The 19,199-nt window shown below is 50.7% G+C and overlaps 1 protein-coding gene across 7 annotated transcripts in view; it reads right to left on the minus strand.

Annotated features, from left to right (window-relative positions):
• NAE1 (NEDD8 activating enzyme E1 subunit 1) overlaps positions 1-19,199 on the minus strand; it is a 976,013-nt gene that overhangs the window by 46,127 nt on the left and 910,687 nt on the right. For all 7 annotated transcript variants that reach the window (XM_069653211.1, XM_069653219.1, XM_069653249.1 and 4 more), the window contains one exon: positions 127-176. In XM_069653211.1, coding sequence (XP_069509312.1) covers positions 127-176 — 50 coding nt within the window. The remainder of the gene's footprint in view (positions 1-126; positions 177-19,199) is intronic.

The raw sequence follows: 19,199 nt of genomic DNA on the forward strand, positions 1-19,199 counted from the left end.
TACGAATTAAACTGCCAACTCAACTTCTCAACTGATGAATGTACCAGCAAAATTTGATTATTATTAGTGTATTCAGTAGTTTCTCATTAGAGGGGAAAGTGCGATATGTAACCAAAAAATACAAACCTCCCAAAAATGAAGCAATGGTGTGCGGCTCAGCAGCTCCATAACGACAGCTGGAAGAAAAGGACATAGTATTTATTTTATACCACATGCAATGTTCTGTTTGATCAATTAATGCATATAAAGTACAATTACAAATGTATGTTTTGTTTAAAATCAAAAATTGACATACAGATGAGAATATATTGTTTTCATTCAATACTTAAAATATTGTAATTTATTTTTACTGAGGAAAACAAGAGACAAAAATGACTTACATTTTGGTAATGGTCATTCTGGTAGAAATAATTCTGGTAGATATAATCATCCTCTCATAAGTGTATGATAGAGGGCTGATTAAAAAGTACGTGGGAGGAAGACTGCATCAATCATCAAGCTAAGGCTTAGGTAAAGTAGGATATGGATTAAAAAAAGTCTGAAAGAGCTAAATTTGCTTTGCATAAATCGTAGTTTAATTACATTCATTAGACTCCACGTTAAAACTCATTGATATCTCAGTTTCATTTCAGACCTGGCGACAGTGTCATAGCACCCTACTAATTAGATGCCAGCTTAAGATAAAGCAACATTCTGTCACATGATAATGATGGCGTGTCAGTGGAAATAGATCTGTAGCCAAAAACGTTTGAACACAAATTACTCTGTGTCAATAATATATTTTTGATGGATTCATTCCTCCTAAATATCTTCCAAATATCAGTCTGGTTTTGACAACCTTTTTGACCAACAGGGGTGCACTGTGGCTTTGCGTTGGCTCTGCCTGGTGTTGCTGGTGTCCATGACTCTGGATGTGATGGGAAGTATATATGGAGCGGGTTGTGCCCCAAGAATTGCGTTCTGACCAGATTTCCCTGCACTTACCTGCCACAGAACGTCAAGAGTTAACAAGATATCGGCATGAGGGACAATCAGGGGCGTGATAAGGAATCTCTGGAAGGACTAAACTATCAAAAAGAACATTACTGAAGGCAAGTGATTTGTTCTTTTAATGGATTCCTTATCTTAAAGAAGGTTCCAAAGTAGTACTGGTTCTAGAGGGAGCAGAGTGAGAAACCATCACCTACAACGGGGAAACTGTGGAGTAATACTAGACCAAAGAGGGCATCCTTGAACAATAAGAAGTCCATACAGTAATGGTTGGCGAACCTGTACAGTGAAGCCCCCGTTGCTGCCTGACTGATTTCCACAACAATGACACCCCTTTGCAAGACAGAAATAGCTACCAGACCACTGGAAGAATGGGCCTAGAGATTCTCAAGCACATTCTTGTTGTTCAGATCATACCATTTCATCCACCTCAATAGGGTAAGTTTGGTAACAGCCCTACCAGTGCAAGCACCAGCAAAACGGACAAATAGCTGGCTATCTTTCCTGATATCTCTCATCTGAGAAACCTAGCAGCCGAGAGCTCTCTTTGGGGCCCAGACCATGAAAACCCTCATCCGTCTTGGATGGAGAGGCTGAGGGGAAAACACTAAAATGGATTTCTGTGCGACTAGTGAAAGGTAGACATAACCTTGGGAAGGGAGGACAACCTCAGATGTCAAACATTTCCTTGGAGAAGACAAGTGCAGAGAGGGTTGACAAGGATGCAGGGCTCACTCGCACGCCTTGCAGAAGTGACGGCAACCAGGAAAATCTCTTTGCTTTGACTTTCGAACAAGGATTAAACACCATTTATACCTTTCCCTCTTTACATGGGATAACAGAAGGATACATTGGTAGGAAAATCTGCCCTCAACTGCAAAGAAACAATAATTTTATCTTTTTTTGGTTTCTAACAGTCCTGGGGACAAAAAACATGCACTCTACAGTTTTTCTAATGGGTAGAATGGCTTGACTGGATAACAATTGGAAGGCCACACCTACACTTTAACAACTCAGCCCCTCCACCCTCTACTCCCCTCTTCAATGACTAAGAGGACATTCGGGTCCCATACCTTGATGATGTGAGGACCTCTCTCCCTTATTCTCCAGCATTGGATCGTTCATAGATTCAGCTGCTGTCTGACTATACCCTGTCATCAGGCTGGGAATCTTCAGTAATATTAAAGCAGTTTTTCCTTTACATTTTTCAACTGCTTGCCACTCCATTAGTGTCATATTGCCCACAGCCAATTAGATACGTCCCCTTAGCTCCACCCCTGGAGTCCACCTTCAGATTTTCTACTGTGTGTTAATTGTTGGGTGTCCTCGAGAAATCTCTCTCAGATGTTCAACGATTTTGTCTATTTTCTTCAATGAAAATCCTTTGTTTTGAGCCGCTTCCTTTTCTCGCAGGCTGGTGTGAAAAATCGGCCCATTCTGTCTCCTCCGGGCTTGCTGTTCTGCTTACATCAGTTTGAGGCATTCAAGTGTCCATGGACATCATGGCAGACACTTGGAAGAAAAGCCTGTTCAAGGCCTGTTCGACTTATCTCAAAAACATGTATATCGAGGATCTTCATGAGGAATGCCTCTATTGTCTGTATCCGGACCACAATTTGGAGAACTGCACCATTTGTCAGTCATTCTCATACGACGGTGCTTGACTCTGCCTCTAGTTAGTGTAGGCACAGCAGACCCTTTGAGCACACTCCCTCGTCAAAGATGTTGAGGTCCCATGAATAATCTTCCCGGAGGAAGGGCAAAAAAGGGGCATGGATTGCATGCTCTGGCTGCTCCTTCGTCGATGGCTTCATTGACATTGTCAACCACGACTATGGTCACTTTAGTGACTACTATGGCAGTCAGAACATCCTCAACATCTAAGCAATCTGCTTCGGAGAAGCACAGCTAGTCCACGGCTACTGCTCCTACTTCCACACCATCCTCGTTGATGAGTTGCAGACAGTCCAAGTCCACTTCAACGATGACTACCACCACCACCTTGAAGGCAAACAAATCCACTCCATTGGCGAACAAGTCGATCCAGTCCACCTCGCTGACAACCAAGTCAATCTTGTCGACGACCAAACCAATTCCATTGACAAGTACCTCCTCGTCGATGACCAGATCTAGTTCGTCAACCATTTGTAAAGCCTTGGTAGTTCCACCTCCAGTTCATAAAGGCGTTGCAGAGGATAAAGACTCTACTTCAGTACTGTCGTACCTCCCTAGGCAGACTCATGCTCAGCCACTGTTTTCACTGGCCCCATATGTGCCATCTGCCGTCCCTGGTCCAGTTATGGACCCCCCTTGAAGAGCTACTACACCATGCAGCTGACTCAGACACAGCCATCTAGCTGTTTTTCTTCGGATGATTATTCAGATGATGATGAAGGCGATGTGCTCCCGTCTACCAGCATGGCGCCACAACAAGCTCCATTAGCACGAGGTGGGCTACCGGCAAAGCAAATACCTGTTTAACTCTCCCGTTACAGGTCCCAAACAGACATCTATTCAGGTTGGCACACCTTAAGGTCCCTGCTCCTTCAGGCTCACTGGACGTGTCCATGGATATTTTGTTCACACTGCAGAGCTTCAGCAACCCCTCCTAGTTCCACCTTTACTACCGTCCTCACAACCTCATGCTTTTCCTGTGGAAGAAGGCTTGGTTCCTCCACCAACATCCAGACACCCTTCCCCGGTCCCAGTTCTTACATCAACCAACCTCACGGATATCGACAACAATGACTATCCAATGGATGGCTGTCCAAGCAGTAACTCAACTGATGAGTTTGAGGACTTCGTGCCAGGTGACAGAGAGCCGGCAGATCTGCCTCTAAGAGACCCCACTCCCGATGAAATTGGTTCTTATCATGTTCTCGTGTCTTAGGCAGTGAAAGTGTTTGATCATTTCCAAGAGAAGCAGAAAAAGGAGGGGTTCTACAAGAAAGTCATTGGTGGGCATCCCCGTGCTGGACGATATTTGGTAAGATGGCCTTATGGTCATGAGGAATCCATTCTCAGCGCCCCCCTCAAAAAGAGGTACAAGGCTCCAGCATCCGCACACAGCCCAGACCGGACTCGGTGGTGTCAGCGGCTGCATGAATACACTCTACAAAGCCTTCATCCCCTTGTATGGTACCTCCAGACAAGGAAGGCAGGTAATTGGATGCTTTTGGCAAACGTGTCATTTCTACGGTCGCTGAAACAATCAAGGCAGCAAACTCCATGGCAAGTCTTGCCTGCTTCGAACGGTAGTTCTGGTTCAAGCAGGGTCCAATACTTGACTTTCTACCTGATGACAAGCTTGAGGAGAAACCTGCGTGTCTGCATGAAGGTGAGGCTGTGTCAGATCATGCCATTTCCATTGCTGTGGATATTGCACAGACAGGATTCCGACTGGTGGGAAATGGGTCTGGGTTACACCATCAGGGCTGGCTAAAGGCCACCAATTTCTGGCCAGAAGTTCAGTCCAAGGTCATGGACATGGTGTTGAACAGCATTGATTTGTTCGGCAAGAAAGTGGATGAGGCCCTAGAGGCCACCAAGGCCGAAACCGACACTGCTCGTTCATTAGGTACTCTGCAACAGCAGAGCCAGTTCTTTCGTTCTGGAAAATCCAAATTTCCCAAGACTTTGAGGGATTATAGATCCTGCAACCGTCTACAGACAACCTACTCTAGCAACACCCAAAATGGCAACAAGGGCACATAGCAAGCCTATCTTGGAAGCCAGCATCGACACAGCTCTCCTCCAGAGGCCATGTTCCAAAAGAACCCTGACCAGGCTCCTGCTCCAACCCTCCCACTTCAACACCCTATTAGGGGGTTTGCTTAATAACATCATCACTCAGTGGGACTCCATCAACAACGACAAATGGGTGTTATCCACCTTTCAATATGGCCACACTCAGGAGTTCATTGGGCCTCTTCCCTCCATTCTTTCTGTTCAAAAGGTAGAAAACGCCTGCCTCTGCAAGAGGTGCAGTCCCTTCTAGCGGAGGGAGCAATCAAGATCGTACCACTGCCTATGCGAGGCACCCTAGAGTGTACTCCAGGTACTTTCTGGTAAGAAAGAAGTCGGGAGGCTGGAGAGCCACATTGGATCTAAGAGTCGAACGGAGGATAGCACAGGGGCAACACGGTGGACTTGGAAGCAAGACCATGCAGAGCAACAGAGGTTTGAATCCCGGATCCGTGCTTAGAAACCAAACAAGTACGGCATGGAAAAGTTACTTGCCTGTAAGGAACAAGTTACTTACCTGTAACTGTTGTTCTCCAGCATGGGTCTGGCATGGATTCACATGCTCATGAATATTCCCCGTCGTCAGGCTGGGAATCCTCGGTAAAGAAAAAACCAGTATCAGTTTCGTTTCTGATCTGTCTTTCGTAGTAATAACCAATCACTGGTCTCTGCGTCATACTGACCACAGCCAATGACTGCCCTCTACCTAAGCACCGCCTCTGGCAGCCATCTTCAGATTTGGAAGCACGTGAAGTGGCAGTATGACCAAGTGAAGAGCCGCAGAGGGGTAGGCGGGAGGGTTCGCATGTGAATCCATGCCAGACCCATGCTGGAGAACAACAGTTACAGGTAAGTAACTTGTTCCTTCTCCAGCATGGGGTCTGGCATGGATTCACATGCTCATGAATAAAGAATACATAGCAGTACACACATGCACAACCACGGGAGGTGGCAAAGGCTCAACATTAAGCATCACATCAACTCAACATTAAGCATCTTACCTCCTCACCAGGCTCACCTCAGGCGAACAGGTTGCGCAGCACTGCTTGGCCGACCCTGGACTCCTCCCTGGAATCCCGGTCGACGCAGTAGAATTTCGTGAAGGTGTGCGTCGACCTCCACGTAGCAGCCCTGCATATGTCCAGCAGGGGCACACCAGATAGGAACGCCGTGGTAGCTGCGATCGCTCTGGTGGAATGGGCTCTCGGACGGCCAGGCAGCGGTCGGTTTGCCAACCGGTGACAGCACATGATACAGCCGGAGAGCCATCTGGATATGGAAGCCTTCGAGAGAGCCTTCCCCTGATTGACAGGTCCAAAGTTCACAAAGAGTTGTGACGTCTTCCGAAAACCCTTCGTGCGGTCCACGTAGAACTTCAGCGCTCTAGCTACATCCAGCGAGTGCAAAGTCCTCTCAGCCGGCGACGAAGGCGACGGGAAGAACACAGGTAACACCAAGGGTTCGTTGAGATGGAAGTCCGACGGTACCTTGGGCATGAAGGAGGGGTGCGTCCTGAGCACTACCCTCGTGTCGTGAAAAGTCAAGTATGGAGGCTTGCAAGACAGGGCCTGGATCTCTCCCACTCGTCATGCAGAGGTAATGGCCACGAGGAATGCTGTCTTCCACGACGAGGATCATCCTGCACCGTGACCTCTTGAGCTGGTTGACGAGCCGGATTAGCAGAGGCAAGGGAGGGAACGCGTAGAGGAACAGGCCCTCCCAGGGGAACGAGAAAGCATTGCCCATGCTCCTCGGTTGGGGAAACCTGCTGGCGAACCTCCGGCACTTGGAGTTCGCCACCGTCGCAAAGAGATCGATCTGGGGTTCGCCCCATCGTCGGAAGAGTCGGTCCACTTGATCCTGGCGCAGTTCCCACTCGTGGCACAAGCGCAGCTCCCTGCTAAGTGAGTCGGCGATGGTGTTTTTTGTCCCTGCCAGATGAAAGGGTACCAGAAACATCCCTTGTGCGATGGCCCAATGCCACAGATCCTGGGCTTCCTTGGACAGGGCAGGAGATCTGGTTCCGCCCTGCTTCCGAATGTAAAACATTGTGGTGGTGTTGTCGGTGAAGATCCTCACCACCTTGCCCTTGAGGGACGGAAGGAAGGACCTGAGGGCCCAGAACACTGCGCGGAGCTCCAAGATGTTGATGTGGTGAGTCTTCTCCTCCGAGCACCAAAGGCCTCTCGCGTGAAGGCCCCTGGTGTGCGCTCCCCAACCTTCCAGGGAGGCATCTGTCGTCACCGTCACCTGGTGGGCCGGGGCTAGGAAGCCTGTTCCCGCTGTCAGATGAGCGCGGACACCCCACCATCGTATCGCCTGACGGAACGTTTCGTCGAGCGAGATCCTGTCCTCGAAGCTGCCCGTCGTCTGGATCCAGTGGGCGTCGAGGAATTCTTGCAAGGGCTGCATCCGAAGTCTGCAATGGGGCACCAGATAAATGCAGGAGGACATCATTCCGAGGAGGGACTTGATAGACCTCACTCTGGCCACGACCGTGGCCAGTAGACGTTGCACCTTTCCTAGGATGGTCCTTATCCTTTCCTCCGACGGTGAGGCCCGCAGCGCCACTGTGTCGAGCTGTGCTGCCAGAAACAGGGCGACTTGCGACGGGACCAGGTGGGATTTTGGAAAGTTGATGGAGAACCCCAGGTCTGTGAGCAGCTGGACGGACTTCGCAGTGTGTTCCACGGCGAGCTCCCTTGTCCTTGCCCGTATGAGCCAGTCGTCCAGGTAGGGGTAGACGTGGATCCCCTGCAGGCGCAGCCGTGCAACCACTGGTGCTAGGCACTTGGTGAACACCCTGGGCGCCGATTTTAATCCGAACGGGAGGGCCTTGAACTGGTAGTGCCGCCCTTTGACCACGACCCTGAGGAACTTTCGGTGCCTCTTTAGAATAGGGATGTGGAAGTAAGCATCCTCCAAGTCCAACGATGACAGGAAATCGCCCTCCTCCAGCTGTCCCAGCACGTGCTGGAGGGTGACCATCCGGAACTTCTGTGCCTTGATGTATTTGTTTAGTCGTCGCAGGTCCAGGAAGGGACGCCATCCTCCTGTCTTCTTCCTCACGAGGAAGTATCTTGAGTAAACTCCGGAGCCTCGAAGCCTCTTCGGGACGAGCTCGATGGCACCTTTTCTGAGCATCGCCCTTACTTCCAACAGCAGTTGAGGGACGTGATTTTCCTTCCTGGCCACGGGAGGAATGCGGGGACACCTCTTCTGGAACTCGAGGGCGTGCCCCAGGGCCAGGGCGTCCAGCACCCAACGGTCGGTGGAGATGGACTCCCACACGCTGACGAACTTCGTCAGCCGGCCTCCCACCGGGGTGCTCCGGCGGGGGCCCGACCCGACGGACGGTTCAATCTTGCTTGGAGGCCGCTTTGCCTCCTTGACCACCTTGGCGACGATGGCGGGATCCACCTGACTTGCCGCGTCCCCTGTAGGCCTCCTGCGACGAAGACCTTGCTGCTTGTTGGTAAGTAGAGGAGCTAATGCAGGCTCCCTTGGAGGCACCCTGTCTGCCTCCGGAGCACCGAAAGGACGGCCGTCGCTGTTGGAGCACACCCAGTGCACGGGCCGTCTCCGTGTCCACCTTAATCGCCTGAAGGGATTCATCAACCGCCTTGCCAAAAAGGTTGTTCCCATCAAAGGGCATGTCCAAAACCTTGGTCAGAACGTCCTGGTGGAAATCCGTCGCCCTGAGCCATCCTCGTCGTCTCAGGCAAACGTCGTTGCCCAACTGACGGAAACCGGTGTCGGCGATGTCCGTAGCCACCGTAATGGCATGGTCCGAGGCAATCTCACCTTCCTGCAAGATTTCCAGGGCCTCAGCCCTCTTGGCATCCGGAAGGAAGTCCAACAGAGGAGCGATCTTGAACCACAACTCCCTGTCGTAGCGGGCTATGATGGCCAGGGCGTTGACCACCTTGATGGTCGTCGCTGCAGATGAGATGACCCGTCGTCCCATCGCATCCAGTTTCCTACCCTCGCCATCCGGAGGGGAGGTTGAGGTCGAGGCCGAAGCCCCCCCGCTTTCTTCTTGTCCGCCGCTGAAACGACCGAGTCAGGGGTAGGCTGCGCTCTAAGGCACAAGGGGGCAGCGTCGGGGACCCGGTACTTCTTCTCGTACCGGTCCCTCTTTGCAGGAGCCATGGCCGGGTTCTTGAGGAGGGCGAGCCCCTCATCCCAGATGTCATCAAGAAGCGGTACGGCGAGGACTGTCTTCCTTTTAGCCTCGCGCTGCTGGTAAAGGAACCCCTCCTCCTTCTTTTCCTCGGGGCAAAGCTGGAAGAGCTCGGATGCCCTGGAGATCATTGCATGGAAGGATCCAATCTCGTCGGGCGGGGACGCCCGGGCAGGGGGCGACGGCGGACACGTCCCGTCGTCGCCTCCGTCGTCATCCGTACCCGTCGTAGTCGTGTCCATGCCTGTATCATCCCCGTGGGTAGTGGACCGGGGGGAAGGCAGATAAGGCCGCAGAGGCAGGAGAGGAGGCCTAGGATGCGTCCTCCTCCTCTTAAGTGGTGGGCTCCCCGAAGGTCCTGGCTCCGGATCCTCCGTCGGGTCTGGCTCAGGCTCCTCCGTCGGAGGAAGGGGCAACCTAGTCCTTATCTCCGAGCATAAGGACTGGATGGCTAACAAAATGGCAGCCGAGGTGTCCTACGGCGCCGGAAACGACGGGAGCGAGGGCTCTTGAGGAGCCTCGTCTGCGTCACCGTCGCCCTCGTCGTCGCCCTCGTCGGGATCCCTCCCGATGGGCTGGGTCTCCTCCATGACTTGGATGAGCTCTTCTTCAGAGGTCGTGTCCGTATCCACGATGGCCACCACCCCCCACCCTTTTCCAACGAGGACTACGTGGGGGTCTTCTCGATGGGCCTGAAAGACGACACCCTCCGCGGTGGCAGGGAGACTCTGGTACCTGAGGGCGCCTCCACTGGTGTAGCCTCCACAGGCTGAGCCAGGGCCGCAGCGACATCCTCAATCGAGGTCCTAGCAGGGTGAATCAAGGCCAACGTCACCTTCTGTGCGCCTGGGGCCTTCACCTTCGGGGGAGGGTCCGGGCCTTGCTTCCCTTCTGCCGGAGTCTTCGAGATCGACCGGGGCCTCTCCAGAAGCTTCGCCGGGTTCTCGTACTTCCTCTTACCCGAGCCAGAGCGTTGGCTCGTGGTCGATGGCGCCGGGGAGGGTGCGCCCTGCCTGGCAGCCAAGGAGCTCGACCGTTTGGCGCTCCCAGTGCCAGCGGACTCGCAGTGCTTAGCCTTTTGTTGGGCCCCCGTCGCCGGAGCACCCTCACAGGACTTAGAAGACCGCTCGGACTTCTTCTTCTTCTTCTCTCCTGGCGGGCTCTTACCCTCCAGCCAGTTGGCGAGACGGAGGTGGTGATCCTTCATGGTCCGCTCCAACATGTTTCCACAAAATGCGCAGTCCTTCTCCTTGTGCGTCTTGTCCTCATGGAGACAGTAGAGGCATAACGAATGCTCGTCCTCCTTGAAAACGTTCTGAAGCTGGCATCCAGGGCAGGTCCTGAATAGCTTCCCGGGCGTCGAGCTCCCTTTCTCCTGGGCCATGTCCGGGGTAGGCCTCGGAACTTCTGGAATCCTCCAAAAGCGTAACTCGACGAAATCTTCACCCTTGAGGGGCGTAGAAAACTCTGAAACGGATCCCCGTTGATCGGAAGTAGAAACGGTGGAGCTTGAGGCTCTTTTAACCGAAAAAATGAGAAAATCTCCTGAAAAAAGCACGAAAATGCAGCAAAAGCTCGAGAGCAAAGCACGAGGACTCCCAACACTTGAACGTGCGGTAAAAATCTGAGGATGGCTGCCAGGGGTGGGGCTTAGGGAGAGGGCAGTCATTGGCTGGGGGCAGTATGACCCAGAGACCAGTGATTGGTTACTACTGAGAAAGACAGATCAGAAACGAAACTGATACTGATTTTTTCTATACCGAGGATTCCCAGCCTGATGACGGGGAATATTCATGAGCATTTGAGTCCATGCCAGACCCCATGCTGGAGAATAGGCGTGTTATAATAAAACAATTAAATTAAATTAAAAACTCAACAAATTCATCGAGTTTCAGACTTTTCACATGGAAACGCTACAGCAGAACTTGAGCAAGCTGCAAAAAGGGGATTTTGTCGCCTCTCTAGACCTAGAGGACACGTACTTCCATATCCCCATTCATCGGCGCCAAACCAGGCATTTTCTTTGCTTCAAGGTAGCAGGAAAACATTACCAGTTCAAGGCCCTACCCATTGACCTAAAATTGGCATCACAGGTGTTCACCAAATGTCTTACTTCAGTTGTGGCCCACCTTTGTTATTTAGGAATTCAAGTTTACACGTGTCTGGATGACTGGTTGATGTGGGCCCCATCAATTCTATTAGTGACTCAGCATACACAAAAGAGACAATCTCTGTGGACTTTGCAAAGTCTTGCTTATATCCATCTCAGAACTTGCTGTTCTTGGGGTGACGCCTAAGCACGCTAGTGTGTTGCCACGCCTTTAGAGGAGAGGGTGAAATCAATCCTGACAAAAGTCCTCCACCTGTCAATTGCTTCAGTTCGCTCTCTCAAGTCCCTCCTGGGAATGATGTCCTCATGCATCCTATTTTTCGGACACTGCAGACTCTGAATGAGACCACTTCATGAGTTCCTGGAAGCCTGTTGGAAATAGGTTTGGAAACAAGATTCATCTTGCACGTCCCTTTAGTGACACTCTCCAAATGGTGGTGTCTTTGTCTCCATCTTACTCAAGATGCGCCTTTTCGCCACCCAGACCATCACATCATGGTCACAACGAATGCTTCACTAGAGGGTTGGGGAGCTCACATGGGCAGATTGCACACCAGGGGCCTGTTGTCTCCCCAACAAAAAAAAAAGACTCAACATCAATGTCCTAGCGCTATAAGCAGTGTTCCAATGCCCTGCTACGAGCAGTGTTTTGGGCAGGCAACACCACCACCATGTTCAATATTTGCAAGCAAAGAGGTACCCGCTCACTGATTGTGTCAGCAGAGGCCCAGGGATTATGATAGTGGGCACTGGCACACAACATGTTCCTAATTCCTTTCCATCTACCGGGAATCCACAACACAATAGCGGATTCCCTCAGCAGGGAACTCAGATTCTGCCATGAATGGTAGCTTTGGCAAGACCAGATTCTCTGCCTCTTCTCCAAGTGGGGAATCCAGAGATCTATCTATCTGGAACAGCAACCAACTAGAAATGCACAACGTTTGCAAGCAGGTTTCCTCAGACGGGGAGTCTGGGAGACACATTCTTGTTCCCGTGGGAAGGCATGTTCCTCTACGCTCCCCCCAGTCCCCACGCCCATGATTACGCTCATGACTCCAGCTGTCAGGGCACTCAAACAACAATGTTGCAAGATGATCCCGATAGTCCGGGGAAATTTGGTACTTGGACCTGCTACAAATGTTCCCCGCTGTCCAATCTGCTCTCCAGAGATGGTGGCCCTGTGCTACACCATGACCCAGCATTCCCTCAAATGGGCAGCCTGGTCCTGCAGCCTTTGAGTTTGGAAACGTACCGCTACCTCCAGACTGCCAGGACATCTTGGCCATTGCCCCATCACCGCAATCTTTCTACAAGTGCAAATGGAAACGCTCAACTATCTGGTGTACAGTTTATCGTCCCAACTCGTTGCACGCTCAGGCATCAGATGTCTTACCATAATTGCAGTCGTTGGCCAATGCTGTTTTAGCACACTCTCCTATCAAGGTGCATTTAGCAGCTATTTCTCGCTATATGTGTACCCCAGGTACTCCTCCTCTTTGGTCTCACAGGTTGGTCAAAGAATTCCTCAAATTCCAATGCTGGAATGGTGGAGAAGGAACAAGTTACTTACCTATAACTCCTACTCTCCAGCATTGGTATCTTTCACAGATTCACATGCAACCCTTCTTACAATGCCTCTTATGGCTCTTCTTGGCCCATACTGCCACATCGCGTGTACCACCAAATCTGAAGATCACCTCCAGGGGTAGAGCTAAAGGGACCTGTCTAATTTGTTGTGGGCAATATGACCCAAAAGGACTCTAATAGAGCCCTAAAGTGTGTAAGGGTGCTGAGGTAGACTGAGGACACAAAGGTGGCATGCTTATTGGTATAGACGTTTATTGAACTGCAAATAAGGAAGAACCCTACCCGCCCCTATGACTAAGAGGGGTTTTCCCTACCTCAAACAATACTAAGGATAATGTCAGAATGTCCGTCAAAAGTATAAAGTTCACTGTCCTATGTCCTAAACCTATTTCCATCCCTTACATTTCAACAGAAAACCTATAACTAAACTATACCCTGCTTTTAACTGTATAATTCCCTTCTTTGGGATGCATCAAGCAGTTCAAAGTTCCAAGATCCAAAACAATATTGGGAAGGCGTCTCTCTTGACCAATCGTTTCTCTGGTTCGCTTTATTAATAGTCTCACTGATCACAGTTCTATCCTCTGCCAAAGGATATGACTCCCTTCCTCTGGTCTTCCTGTGATTTGTGCCAAAAGGATATTTCTCCCCCTCCTCCCTTGGGCTCTTCTCGTGATGTGCCAAAGATTCCCTTTTCCTGGTGTTCTCGGATTTTATGCCAAAGGTTCTCTTCCCTATGACTTCTCGTGCTTTGTGCCAAATGTTCTCCTACCCTGGACTTCTCGTCTCGTTCTGTGGGTCCCAGATCCCTTGTTGAATTCTATAATGTCTGTTCGCTAGGCTGGGTTCACTCTCCTACCAGGCCTCTTTTACAGTCTCCTTGGGGCGCTCTTTCACCCTATTCATTCTCAACTGGTATCTCTCTTTGGTCTCACTGGAACGAGGAAGATGGCTCTGCACTTCCTCCCAACGCCAGCCTCTGGTGTCCCCCTGTGCCTTCCCTGTCCCCCTCTGCGTATCTTTGTACTTGGTCTGCTAGGGTTCCGGTCCTCGGCAACACCAGCAAGCTTCTGTGGCTTCCCCTGGGCTCTCACAGTCTTCCTTTGTTTCTCGGAAGCTCCACCATGTGAGTTTCTCTGCGCACGTTGGGTCTCACCTGGGCCACTGGCGTGGCTTGGGTTCTACCACCAGACACCGTTTTCTCCCCCAACCAGGTAAGTCATGGTTCTTCACCGCCTTGTTGTACTCTGCCTATCTCTTCCAGGCATTCAGGTCTACCGCAAAACCTCTCCATGGCGCTCTGCTCCCCGGCGTGAAGCTGCTCTGAGGCAGGACAGGCCCCTGAGGAGAGTACCTGGTCAGTTTTGATGTCCTGATTTTTTCCTAGCTTCCAATAGCTAGCATGTTTGTAACGGTTGCGCAAGGGCTCTGCATCGCACTGTTCTTCCTCGTGGCAGTGCTTTTGGAGTAATCCCTATTCACTCTTGCCTCACTCTACCCAGCTATAATCTCATCAGCCTGATAGACATAATTACTAGGCATGAGGAAATCAGTAGAAGTAAGAGGAGAAAGGGACGATGGGGGTATCTGAGTCCTATATGTAGGGCTGGATGACTCATGTCTGACATCATGATGGTGTGTATAGCCCATTCTCCCTTGACAGTCCTCACTTCTCTCAAAGGGGGTCCCCAACCATGGGATCATCCCACTAAGTACCACCCCCAGGGGGACTATCGGATGGTGTCCTCACCTCTCTGGCCCCATGGGAAGGGTCCCTCCCGGGGAAAAGTGACAATGAATTTGTTACATGCTCTTCCCCTAATGTCGATGGCTTCCTCATCTTCTAATGGAAATCGGGATAGGAAATCAGCATTTCCTTGATACTTTCCCTTTCTGTGTTGAACAGAGAAATAAAAGGGTTGAAGATCGAGGAACCAGCGCATCACATGGGGCTTTGTGTCTTTCCGAATGCTCAACCAAGTGAGAGGGGCGTGATCGGTGATCAATCTAAATCACCTTCCTGTGAGATAGTATTTTAGATATCCTACTACCCACTTGATTGCTAAATCCTCTAACTTGATGGCAGCATAATTAGGTTCCCGATGGGAACAGTTTTTGGGAGATATAAAGAACAAGTTGCTCAATGCCTTCATATCCAACTTTTGACGCATCAGTCTCTAGAAGGAACTCTTTTCCGAAATTAGGGACCTTCAGTACTAGTTCATTTCACAAAATAGCGTTTTAGGTGTTAAAACAGGCCTGATCTTCCTTTCGCAATTTTAGCGTTTGAGGTTTGGTGTTCTTTAGCTTATCCGTTAAAGGGGCCGTAATGGTAGAATAGTTGGAATACATCTTCTGTAGTACCCCACTAACCCGAAAAAGGCCTTTAAATCTCTTGGTTTTTGATACTGGAGTTTCCTTGACTGCCTGCACTTTTCTTTTGTTTGCGGTTGGACTAAGCCATTACCTACGAAGAACCCTAGATAACGTACTGCAGACTGCGTGAGATGGCACTTTTTGGGGTTCGCTGTGAGGCCTGCTTGTCTCAATGACTGAATTATTTTATGAAGGTGGACGATATGCTCTCCCCAAGTTTTACTGTGGATGACAATGTCGTCAAGGGAGGCACCGCAAAACTCAGAGAAAGGACGAAGGATATGGCCCAGAAGTCGCTGAAAAGTAGCCAAGGCTCCATGGGATCCAAAAGGGAGGACTTTGAAATTAAATAAACCTTTAGGGGTGGAAAAGGCGTCTTCTCTCGGTCTGCTGGATTTAACGACACCTATCAATAGCCCTTAGTGAGATCAATGGTGCAAAAATATACTGCATTTCCTAGCCGATTGATTAGCTCATCTATCCTTGGCATGGGATAGTTGTCAAATTGCAATATTGTGTTGAGCTTTCTAAAGTCAATGCAGAATCCCCACGAATGATCAGTTTTAGCCATGACGAGGGACTTTGAGAGGGTTCGATGATATATGAAGACAACATCTTTTTCACCTCCTGAAGGACTATTTTTTTTCCGGATTTCAGGAATTCTGTAGGGCTTTAAGTTAATAACCTTACCGGAAAGAGTGCATATGTAATGAAAGATTGTTTTCACTCTTTCGGGTTCCTCATTAAAAACTTCAGAGAAACCTTTAATTAGATCATGTATGTCTTTTTATTGAAAAGAGGGAAGGTCTGATGAAGTAAGGCCATCATTCTCGGGTTCTTCGGATATTCGGATAGAAAGCTGGCCATTACAACAGAGGTTGGTTCTACTGGGTGCTCTCTCCACTCTTTCAACAAATGTACGTGATATATATTAAGTGTTACTCACTGGATTGACTAACATACTCCTAGCCCATAGTCCCCTTTCCACCATACTGTATGGGGGTCTCCCGCAAGGGACGGGAACGGAACCACTTGTCCACCAGAAAAAATACATTTCCCCTTTAAATTCACTGGTGTGCAGGGGCAAGGCCTCAGGAGCACGGGCTCCCTTAACCCCGCCCACAGGCGCCACCCCTCAGTCCCCACTTGACGCGTTGGCTGTATTAGAGTCTAACAACTTCACTGGTTTTATTATGGGGGATGGATGGTGGGACGTATGGAGGAAAGGGGACTATAGACTAAGAGTATGTTAATCACTCCGGTGAGTAACACTTAAAATACTCCTACGTCCCATCCCCTTGCCTCCATCCTTTATCAGCGATTACAACTGATGCAACTCCCTGATGAGGAGAGCATGACCTTCTAGGCTTACAGATTACGTAGCACTGCTTGGCCGAACGCTGCATTAGCCTTGGCACTGGTATCCAAGCAGTAGTGCTTGAAAAAAGGCAAAGGAGTGGCCCACGTTGCCGCCCTGCTGATCGCCTGCCAGGGAACATGGCGCTGGAAGGCGACTGCTGTCACCTTGGCTCTTGCAGCATGCGCATGCATGCCCTATGGCGGGTCCTTGTGCTGCACCTTGTATGCCTCCTGGATTGCCGCCGCTATCCATCATGCTATGGATGCCTTGGAGGCCTGCTGGCCAGGCCTAGAGCCTCTGAATGTCACAAAAAGAGCATCCGTCTTGCGGATGCCCTTCGTCCTGTCTAAATGGAATTTCAACGCCCTCCTGACATCTAGGCAGTGGAGCGTTTTCTCTGCATCTTCCTTGGGACCTGGGAAGAATGTAGGGAGCACAATCTCCTCGTTGATATGGAAGGATGAAACCAGCTTTGGGGTGCGTGCAGAGCACAACCTTGTCCTTGTGCAATCTAGTGTACGGCTCTGAGGCGATGAGCGCCTGGATCTCGCTCACTCTGTGGGCCGATGTAAGCCCAACTAGAAGGGCTGTCTTTAGCATGACCAACTTAATGTCTGCTGTGGCTTCAAATGGCTTGTGCGCAATAGCGCTCAGGACTACCCTAAGGTCCCACATGGGATGAGGGTGCTTGACCAGGGAGAACAGCCTGGTTAGGCCCGTCAGGGGTCTCTTTACTACGGAATTGACCAAAGACAGGGTCAGAGTTCCTGTATGCACCAATAGCGGCCAGGTACGTTCTACAGGTATCCACCTGGATGCCCGACTTGGTGAGATAGACCGAGAATGATAATACCTGGTCGAGGGTGCATGTCAACGGTTTCACCCCATGTTCCTTAGCCCAAAAGCAGAATCTTGTCCATTTACTTTTGTACTGCTTGCGAGTAGCCATGCTCCTGGCATTTTGGATGATCTCCAATGATGGATTGTTGGAGGACAGCTGAAGGTCAGGAACCAGGTTGCTAGGGCTAGAATCTCTGCTGTGCTAGTAGAGGGCCCTTCCCGAGGGAGTCTGGGGGGGCGGGGAGTAGAATCTCTGGCTGAAGTGACATCTGCTGTAGGTCCGAGAACCAGGGCTGCACCAGCCAGCGAGGCGCCATCAGGATGATTCTGAAGTTCTTAGAGCTCCTTATCTTGCTCACTACCTTGTGCACGAGCGCTGTCGGTAGGAATGCATATGCTCACACCCTGTCCCAGGTTATCTGGAGTGCATCTCCTAAAGAGTTGCGTCCCCAGGACGCAAACTGCTGGCGCGTCCGATTGTGAGCTGTACAAACAGGTCTGTTGTTGGGTGACCCCACCTGCTGAACAATTTTTGGAGGATTTGTAATTAGCAGCGGCAAGTCAGCTGTGCTTTTCCGCTTCCAGATTGGACTCCCCACAAGGGGGACTGCTGAGAGCCACAATCCCTGGCTGATAGCCCATTCCCAGATGCCCAGGGTCAACGCACACAGTTACAGGTATCTGGTGCCCCCCGTTTGTTGATATAGAACATGCATGTCGTATTGTCTGTCTGGATGAACACCGACCTGTCCTTGATGGTCGGTTGAAAAGAACTGAGCGGCAACTGTATAGCCATAAACTCCAGCCAGTTGATGTGATTTTGCCGGTCGGTCGGGTTCCAGAGACCGTGCACATAGTGCGCTCCCAGGGTGGCTCCCCAGCCGTGGAGTGAGGAATCTGTGGTAATGATGTACTCTATGGGGGGGTGGACGGACGGGTCTGCCCACCAGAATATTCCCTTTCTGTTGCCACCATCTGAGCTCATTGTCTAGGTGTTGTGGAAGATCAAGGCCCCCTTATTGACCAATTCCTGATCTCAGGAATCCATGAAATGTAGCTCGAACCTCCTCATGCGGAGCCTGGTATATGGAATTGCCAGGAGACATGCTGCCTGCACTCCCAGAAGGTGTTGATACCACCAGGCTGTGGCGATTGATCTGCTGCAGAAATGGAAGACGGCCGATCGGATCGCTGTCACCTTGTCCCCCCCATGGGGAAAACCCTCTGCTGCTGTGTGTCCCACACCAGTGTCTGAGTAGGGTTGAGCTGAGATTTCTGGGAGTTGATTGAAAACCCCCAGTTCGAATAGGGTAGAGATGAGTCTGTTTGCCAAGTCTCGAACCTGCTCCAGAGAGCTACCCCTGACTAGCCAGTCGTCTAGGTACGGGTAGACGTGCAACCCCTCTAATCTGAGAAGAGTTGCCACTGCATTCATGAGCCTTGAGAAGACTCTCAGCGCCAAATTTAACCCAAAGGGCCGAACCCTGTACTGGAAGGGCAGACTCATGACCCGGAACCAGAGGAAGGCCCGGCGAGGCTGCATAATGGGAACGTGGAGATGTGTCCTTCAGGTCCAGGGAACACGTACAGTCTCCCTCACACGGTGTCTCAGAAATAAGTGCTGGTGTCATCATCTTGAACTTCTGCAAGGGTAGGTAAATATTCAGGGAAGGTAGATCCAACACCACTCGCAGGCCCACCTGGTTCTTCTTCTGGATAGAGAAGATGCAGGAGTAAAAGCCCAGCCAAAGCTGGGAGGAGGGACCTGCGCTACCACTTCGCTCGCGCGAAGGGAGCAAATCTCAGAAAGAGTGATGGTGTGCCGATCTGTGGAAGTGGGAGGGAACTCGGAGGGGGAGAAGGAAGAGGTAACCAGAAGCCGCAGGACACTACTGAGAGGACCCAGGCATCCGCGAACTTCGCCTGCCATGCTTGACTGTGCCAGGCCAGCCTGCCCCCAACTGGGGTGCTCTGGACCTGATGCGGAACGTCATTGTTTCTTCTGG

This window comes from Ambystoma mexicanum, chromosome 1p (assembly GCF_040938575.1).
Source record: "Ambystoma mexicanum isolate Mex_15411 chromosome 1p, UKY_AmexF1_1, whole genome shotgun sequence".
Taxonomy (NCBI): domain Eukaryota; kingdom Metazoa; phylum Chordata; class Amphibia; order Caudata; family Ambystomatidae; genus Ambystoma; species Ambystoma mexicanum.